The sequence below is a fragment of the Mercenaria mercenaria genome, chromosome 1 (assembly GCF_021730395.1).
Source record: "Mercenaria mercenaria strain notata chromosome 1, MADL_Memer_1, whole genome shotgun sequence".
NCBI classification, from domain to species: domain Eukaryota; kingdom Metazoa; phylum Mollusca; class Bivalvia; order Venerida; family Veneridae; genus Mercenaria; species Mercenaria mercenaria.
The window spans coordinates 53,946,412-53,955,713 of record NC_069361.1 but is presented as its reverse complement, the minus strand read 5'-3'; the positions used below and the strand labels follow the sequence as shown (position 1 = coordinate 53,955,713).

The following is a 9,302-nucleotide window of genomic DNA, read 5'->3' as shown; positions in this document are numbered from 1 at the left end:
TCGCACAAATATCGCAGGGGACTCGCACGGTCAACGTGCGATGTCCGTACATATAAAGACATAGCACGTTCTCCGCACGGGGCTCACATGGCATTACGAGCGCCGTACAGGCTCCGTATGATTCCTTGGTGATTCAAGGTACAATGTAGTATAAAAACAGGACACCGTACGTGTACCGTGTGAGCGCTGTACGAACCCACGAGCACTGAATTAGGTACAGCCAGGCTCCTTGAGTCCTTCGCATGATTTGTCTGCGATGTCCGTACGGATATCCTATGATTGCAACCTCTAAAGATCGTTCGGGGCCCGTAGGTACTGTGACGAGACATTTCGATTGTACAGAGACCGGAAGGATTCTAAAATCTTGTACGATTGTTTAAAACCGCACGGTTTTGTGACCAAAGCATTAAGGCTAGGTTTATTTATTTTATTTATGCTGTATTTTAGTACAGGCATTGATACCAGGCTTGGTGTGATTTGCAGTAAGTAAATGTCTCTTTGAAAAATAATCAAACATATGAATATGCCAGAAATTAATAAATGTATAAATAGTGCATGAATCAGTTTATATATATCTCAGCCTTGATGACAAAATGTACGGAAGATAATCTACTCCGTTCTATTTAGGACTTTAAAACTTAGTTACATCCCCTTATTAAAAAAGACCATATTCTTTTCCGGAAAAAGTAGTTAAAAGGTTAGAATAATGATGGGAATAATATATGTCTGTTCTGGTTTACTTATTGCAATGTAATATTCATAACAAGTTATTATTTGCAGCTGGATATAACGTCGCACATTTGGTTTTCCTAATTAATGTTCAGTCTGATAATTATGTTGTTGTTTTTATGGGATACAATTCGTGTTCACACGATTCATTTCATTCTTGCTTGTTTAAGGAGCGCGAACTTGTTTGCCATTCTGGCGTGTTGGTTTCCTTCTAACGCGTAAACATACCAGAACGACAAATTAAACTACATCTCTGACGTATTACAAGCGCATCGATATAACAAATAAGGTATTTGCTGCAGTGTCTCGTTCATTTGTCGTTTATGCGTGTGCGTGCTCTTAAAACACGCCAAGAAAAATGATAGAAAATTACCTCCGTAGGACCAAGCTAAGCTGTTTATATTTTGTTGGTTTTAGGGATTGCAATATTTCGTATATACAACCCCCATTTTTCAAAAGGGCAAGTATGGGGCTAGGACAACTTAACTTTTCATAAATAAATTGAAGCGTGGCTACAAATGTTGCACAGACTTGAATAGTAAAGTAAGTAAGATATTTAACAGATGAAAACGGTCATGCAAAAAGACCTCCGTGTGAGATCACTTTTCATGAATAGTAATGAGTGAATTTAAACGTGTTTGTAAACAAATTGCAAGAATGAAATAATAATTGTCATGTATAAATAAACGCATTTGAGTATATTACGTTCTATTCTTCTTTTGTCATAAGATATAAATACACCGAATGCGTGTTTTTTGTATTAGAGCGGACGCGGTGGTCTATTTGTAGCAAAATTTGACTACGAAACAAGGGGACGCGAGTTCGATCCCCTCCCCTGTTCTTCTAACTAAATTAAATACCAGCTTTGTTGCTTTGATATTAACGCATATAATCACTGCTACTTTGATAAAGTAAACTCAATTTTTCATTATCGGAATTCAAAAGCAGCAAAAGCATATATCTATTTAACTTGAATTAAAGTACACAATCCAAGATCAAAGTGGTTTGAATTAAAGTTTCGAAATACTTTTTTTAAAGCAGATGCTTTAAATGCCCTGTTTAGTGGTTTTAAAACTATAAATGTGGCAATGTATTACAAAACCATTGGCACTTTTGACAGCCATTCAAATCTTAGGAAAAATGAAATCATAATTTGATATCTCATTGATAAAATACCTTAAGCATAGATTTAGTGTCAATAGAAAAAACATACATTGTTACAAGTAGTTTTGGCTGTACATAAACACAACTGTTAAACTTCTTTTAGCATGTGAAAGTGAGATCATTTATAACTTGAAAAAGTGAAAACCACAACACGACTTATATGAAAATGTTGCAGGCTCGGTTTGATTAAGCCTGTTCACTGGCGGTAGCAGAAATTCAAGCTACCGTCAGGGGTTGAGCAGAACTCAACATTTACACCTGGCATAAGTATCAAAACATAATTTAGAGACACCCGCAGATGTGTCTCAGAAAGGTAGTACTTTTTCAATATAATCAATGATTTTCCATACATTACAACGAAAACTTGTGTTTTTAAGAAATATCGTTGCAATTCGAATGCAGTGAGTGATAACTCTTAGAGGTAAAATGATGTAAATGATTTAAACATATAAGCGATCGTTTAACAATCCATATAAAAATTAATGCTAATACAATTGAAGCATGCACACGTAATGAAATGTATATAATTTGACTTTAAACTGGACAGACAGAAATTGTGTGTATTCTTAACAAAGCAGACAAAATAAATCAATCTATACGTCAAGTTTGTCTTGTGTGTGAAAAAAGGTCATAATTTTCTGTTTTTCATACTTATAAAAGTATACGAGCTGTCTTATAATTAGAGGTAGATAAGTGTAAACATTATTTTCATTTCATTTCTTATTTACAAGCCATATTATTCCACTACAGCGAAACTCTGGACGTGTGTCCACGCAGATACTCTAAATAAAAAGATTGATTCAGTATACATCTTGTTTATAATGTTTCTTTGACAGCCTTTAAATGTTCTGTAACATAAATTAAAATCTGTCTCCGTAAGGATGTTTTTTACAAAATGAACATAGTTCATTAATACTTCGTTCGTTCATGTCGCATTGAAAAAATCCATTCCCAGACTTGAAAGCCATGTCAAAGATATGACGTAACTTCTTGAAGTTCTGGTCGGTAAGATTGCTAGAACTGTTCTGATTTGGCAAATAATGTGCCTCTGTGATGTGTATTATCAACAATGCAGCATTTCCAGGATCTAAAATTAATAATGCTAAAATACACTTACTGATATCAATACTTTTTTTCAAAACAAAATTATATCTTAATACTGTCTTCCGGTCATTTTACCTTCCATTTCTACCCTTTCTGAAGGTTAAATATAAACTAGACTACATCAATACCGAAACATGTATGTACATATATGATGAAAGAATACTTGTTTGATATACATAATAAAATTATATAGATCTTCCTTATAATGTTACAGGTATTTTAAGACGACCTGTCATACTTTCCGTCAGTACATCTCCTCGTACATACATGTTGCTAACCTCTCCTTTGTACATTTTCCTTCATATTTGATGTATGCATGAGTATCAACATTTTTAAGTCTAGCACGAAATTTAGAACAACAAGACAACTTATATCGAAAGATATAGTTGAATTTCCCACACAATCTACGTCACACTAAAACTTTGTTATACCCAAATTGACATCGTTCTCAATGCGAAGAGTCTAGTGATGTTGTAGGTTATAACAATTGGGCTTCATAACTTTGTAAATGTCGCGGATGTGCTTATAAACAATGAAAATCTATTTTATTGTACAATATCTACGACTTACACATTTTAGATTCTTTATATTGCTATTATGGCAGTCGAAGTGCGAAATCAGCTCAATTAATCTGTTGATTATGAACCGTGTCTTATCATCTTAAATTTTAGAAAGTGTAAAGGAGCTTTTTACTTATTGAAATTTAAAGAGACTTTATAAACGTAAATGTTTTATATTTGTTATTCAAAAAGACGTTATGTTCTAGGTGTGTTGAATGTAAAGGGCTGATAACTATATAGTAATAAAATGTTTAAGTCTGAATATCTAATATATCTATATACATTTACAATATAAAAACCTAACTATACGATCTGTAAAATGATATTTACTTTTTATATCTTTTATAGCTTTTGCTGCATCTGCACGTAATCTGGTCGAGACTATACACAGTACTATAACCAACTTTTTATCATCTAAGTCGGATGCACTTTGACAGGTTATGAAGTTCATCGTTCCTAACTTGCTTGTCAACGTAGTTTTGAGCTCTTTTTCCATTTCATCAACTGAATTACCCCCGAGAGTATTCAATAACTGTACTGTAGCTGCAATGTGAAATTGTACATGTACAAAAAGGTAGAAGCAAAAACCGTTTAAAAGTAATCTATTTCATTATTTACTTATTGTTATTTTAGTGCAAACATGAATGACCATGTTTAATTTTGGCAACTTCTTATTCCGTCACGCATTTTCGAAAGTCTGTATCTTTTATATTCCTAATAAATGTAATTTTTAGATCCTTATGATCGTGTTGAAAATGTATGCTTCACATTTTAATTGCCAAATCTACATCAATATTGTTTGTTTTACTTTCTTATTTCTGTATTGTATTCTGTCAGTTTAGAAAAATGTTCGACAAGATTCAACAAAGTACATCAACATATATAAGTGTATACACAGTTGTACTTCGTATTGTTTTAATAGTGAAATTACAATTGTAGGTAACATAAAAAGATGGCGTCATTCGGGAGTTATGTAACGAATTTTTTTTGTTATAAACCAGAATTGCCACAAATCATGTTACGCTTTTCTACTGAATAAATACTCAAATAATTCTGGATATTTGTCTTTCTTTCAGGTTTGATAGAACATAAACAGAAGAGTTTCGACAAAAATAAAATAATCTCCAAAATTATCTATAACAAAGTGTTTGTACACAACAGGAAAATGAACATGTGAAAGTATGGACGATGTATGTTGATAACGCGAATACAATATGATGAGCAATGCTACAGCATTGGGTTTAATATTGATGGTACACAGAGTCTCATGTGAATGTCTTATCATACCTGATACATTTTCTGGTCTGTATTGTTCTATTTCATTCTGAAGTATTCTATTTTGTCGTTGTATCTCTTTGATCTCTTTTTCTTGTTCTGTTACGGTTTGTTTCAGGTATTTCATCTGTCCTTCTACGTTTCTTTTTTGTAAGTTTTCGGGAATATCTTTCTGGCGGTTCACATCGATAATGGACACATCTTTTCCAAACTGTTCTAGACATCTGTTGATGTCACTTCGAATATCCGCGAATGAGGTTTTGAGACTCTTTGTAAGCAGCAACTGACTTGATATCTGAACATATAAAGGAGCATCCATAAAATACTTTGAATTATTTATAACACATTCGTGCATTTTGCCACGGCTTTCTTTCTTTAGAAAAACGATTCACATTTGTATCAATGATACTATTCAAACTAAAGAGGCTAAGTGGCTAAATGATTAATTCAGACTTCGAATCGCTTACAAATATTGGTGCAAACATAGGTTAGATGTCTTCATCTCTATGAGGAAACCAGTTTGCTTACGTAAAAACGGTGCGTCAATCTGGGTGCATATATGTCTGAAACTGCATAGATGACATTTGGTCTCTATCTACCAACACTCACTTGAACAGTCGCAATATGTTCTAAAAAGCCCTCCCCCCCCCCCCCCCCCCCCCCCCCACCCACACACACACACCTAAAACTAAAATATGTATGAAAAAATAGAAATGTGTATATAATATATTAACTTACCTGCATGTTTCTTAAAATATATGCTGCTCCTCTCATCACACTTGGCATAATATTTTTCTCTTGTGAGGCATTATCAGGATAGTTTTCCGTGTTTTCTGAATAGACAGCAGAGAATGAGTACGTTGAACTGTTCTCACAATAGATAAGCGTTACATGTACCTTGAAAATTATAATATTGAAAAAACAGTAATAACCGAGAAGGCTTAACGCTTTGGCATTTTAGAAAACTAACCATTAAGATCGATTTCATTAGGTTCATAACGATAATTCGTTAGAATATGGTTGCTGCTAAAGGTGTCTGTGGAATCCTGAACACAACTTCTGCGATTATTGAATATCCATCTGTCGTAGAATATCGGAAGTAAATTCACCGAAATAACAAGAGGGCCCTATAACTGTCAAATATGGAAGCCCTGGAGGGACAATTGATTTCCGTACTTCCCACTTCTGACTTCTAACTTTTGCACTTCTCACTTCCTATACTTCTTGACTTCCTACTTCTAACTCCCAGACTTCTGACTTCTAACTCCCACACTTCTGACTTCTTACTTCCGACTTCTTGACTTCTTACTTCCTGACTTCCAACTTCCTGACTTCCAACTTCCTGACTTCTTACTTCCGACTTCCACACTTCTTACTTCTAACTTCCTGACTTTCGACTTCTGATTTCCAGCTTCCACACTTCTTACTTCCAACTTCTTACTTCCCTCTTTTAACTTCCACACTTCTGACTTCTAACTTCCTGACTTCCAACTTCCGCACTTCTGACTTCCAACTTTCCCTCTTTGGAAGTCGGAAGTAAGAAGTTGGAAGTCGGAAGTAAGACGTCAGGAAGTTGGAAGTCAGAAGTAAGGAAGTCGGAAGTCAGGAAGTTAGAAGAAGGAAGTAAGAAGTCAAGAAGTCGGAAGTAAGAAGTGTGGAAGTTGAAAATCAGAAGTTGAAAGTCAAGAAGTTGGAAGTCAGAAGTGCGGAAGTTAGAAGTCAGAAGTGTGGAAGTTAGAAGTAGGAAGTAGGAAGTCAAAAAGTTGGAAGTGAGAAGTGCAAAAGTTAGAAGTCAGAAGTGGGAAGTACGGAAATCAATTGTCCCTCCAGGGCTTCCATGGTCAAAGGAGTTAACAGTTTAAGCATGCATCAACACATTTTTATCAAATGACTTTAAACATCTGCACGGTCACCAAAAAAGAATTTCCGTGAAATTATTTCAGATCGGAGCTATGGTTTAGAAGATTTTGTTTGAAGATTTTACTTCAGCTGCTATGTTTTCGGACAGATAAGATTAATATATCGCTGAATACCTTTGTGAAATTATTTTACATTCGGACCTAGAGTATTGATTGCCAAGTGGTCTTAACACTCGGCCAAGGAGATATCTAAATTGACGCTTTCAAGTTCAACACTGCACAAATCAATAAAGCTGTTGCCGTTGGAATCTGTATACGAAAGTATGCGTAGGCGGTATTGCTACTTTAAAAAAGGATTTTTCTAAATAAAGCCACAGTTTGCGAGAAAGCAACACTGTTACGGAAGAGGTAGATCAAACAGAAGACCTTTTCCAGAAGGTTTCATTAAGATATGACACCTCGTCTACATCTAATAGACATTCGGCAATCTTAAAACTATGAAAATGAGGTTCATAACCCACTACAAATTGAATCTAAAGTTTATGGTAAGATTTGTGTGTGCTGAAAAGTCGATTATAGAAGCGAACTATATAGAATAGAGATGGTACCTTAGGCTACCTATACAACGATCACAACAACAAATCAAGTGCACAACTGAAGTGCATATATCCCTTATCTCACACTAGCAATATTTTAAAATAGTACCATGCAGTAAAAGCGGGAACTTTTGACAGCGACTTTTGCATACTAAAGAATGTCTGCATTATATTAACAGAAGTTTCTGTAACGGAAGATTCCGCGAGGTAAATGCGATTCTGCACGTCTCGGTCAATATGTAAATAAGGCACAGTTCGTCACCTTAGAGCAAAAAGTGAATAAGTCCTTCTTAAGCCAATTCAGTTATCAACTTCTTGCGCTGAGGTGACGATTTGTAAACACAAGGTGCTTGTCATAGAAAATGAAATAACTTCTTTCGGCACAGTTCTTGGAATGGTTTTGGTGTGACCATAGAATTGAATAGACATTTTTATATCGTTCTGCTTTTAACTCAGACACTATGAGGCTTTGATTATTCTTGGAAAACAAAAATATTTGTAAAATGTTGATTGATTCGATGTCGTTAAATTTATATAATCTGTTTATATTTTCCTCACGAGTAATGTTTCCTTTCCTATGATTATACCAAACCTGTAAATAATCGGCAGTAATAAATAAAAAAAAAATGTCTTTAAAGTATTTCGTTTGAAAATGAAATATAATGCTCAACTTTTTTATTTGAATGATTATTCATAAATCTTGAAATAAACTGTATTTTTTCGGAAAACATCCGGATCAATGCACACTTTGTTTAGATAACTAAATAGTCCTAGAAGAGTTATCTATCATTGGCTTTAATTTTCCAATTCGGACTTAAAGGTCCATTACTAAGGGAAAGTGAGTTGGCAATTTTTTTCATAGCCAGTGCATAGACTTCTGCAAGACACTAAATAATGAAGACTGGCAGGTCAAAATTTACAGAAGGTCTTTGGAACTCAAAGAAATGTATGTGTATTATGTTGAAATTTCAATGAATCGACAAAATGACCCCCCAGGTCTTTTTAACTTTCTTCATACTTCATAGAAAAATAATTGTACATATACTGCGATTTATTTCGAATTTCTAAATACCAACTTTCATTTTCCAATAAAATGAAATAGTTTCTGTGCTTTTTAAAAGAAATTAAAATGTTCACTTTCCTTAGTATTGGACCTTTAAGTTTTCAGATTAAATATTGCCTTTCAGCATGAAATATGAAGTATGAAAGTTAAACCATGATACAATTGCGGGACTCCGGTATTAAGTTTTCAACTGAAAGTAATATCAGCTGCAGTTTTAATTTGAAGGTACCATCTCTATATAGGACCTTTTAGTCCTTCAATAAGTAAGAGAAGCTCGACAAGTAAATATATATAAAATGTTTGTGAAGCAATACTTTCCATTACTGTCGTCATTTTAACATTTTTATCTACTAGGTTCCTGTTAAGTTCAAATATAAGTCAAAGACCCCTCGTATGAGTATGTACTATTGTGTCATTATATGGTCTCAAATGCAACCCAACTTTAAATTATTATCGCAACTGAATGTAAATGATGCATTGTTTAACTTAGGAAAACATATTTATATGATTGGCAAAGTAATATTTACTTAATGCCCTTAATGTCCCTGATATTTATTACAATGACATGGAAAAGTTTTAATATGTATTTATGTTTCTGGTATGTTCAAATATAAGTTGAACACCTTTCGTATGAGTCTGTACTATTGCATGATTATGTATACTTAAATGTATGAAAACACATTACATTTCACGAAATATTATCGCAATATCAATTATATATTATTTATTTCTGGGAAAATAGTAAGTTTTTATAACAGACAAAGTAATATTTACTTAACATTCCTAACAGTTACAAACATTCGAACAATGTACCATTTGCTGACAGTTGGATAAACCTTATTTCACGCTTTACCTTCTAAAAGATTCAAAAGTTCATCAACCATTCCCTGCTGTGCGTCTGCTGCGTATACAAAGCTTTCTAAAATGTTCTCGTGACCAGACAAACTTTTCT

The 9,302-nt window shown here is 33.9% G+C and overlaps 1 protein-coding gene across 1 annotated transcript; it reads right to left on the bottom strand.

Moving 5' to 3' along the window:
* Window positions 1-872: 872 nt before the first annotated feature.
* LOC123545573 (uncharacterized) lies at window positions 873-9,302 on the bottom strand. The gene is made up of 5 exons (XM_045331900.2): window positions 9,204-9,302; window positions 5,571-5,665; window positions 4,845-5,127; window positions 3,888-4,100; window positions 873-2,980 (listed from the first exon to the last, which is right to left on the bottom strand). Exons 1-5 carry the CDS (start codon window positions 9,232-9,234, stop codon window positions 2,754-2,756), a joined length of 849 nt encoding a protein of 282 aa, XP_045187835.2. The 5' UTR covers window positions 9,235-9,302; the 3' UTR covers window positions 873-2,753.

Bases quoted from the DNA above. Each gene is read 5' to 3' on its own strand.
- LOC123545573 (XM_045331900.2), bottom strand. From the start codon at position 9,234: ATGGTTGATGAACTTTTGAATCTTTTAGAAG. The intron at 5,128-5,570 runs GTAAGTTAATAT...TTATATGTTCAG, and splicing joins ATATTTTAAGAAACATGCAG to ATATCAAGTCAGTTGCTGCT. The intron at 4,101-4,844 runs GTATGATAAGAC...TTCACATTGCAG, and splicing joins CAGACCAGAAAATGTATCAG to CTACAGTACAGTTATTGAAT.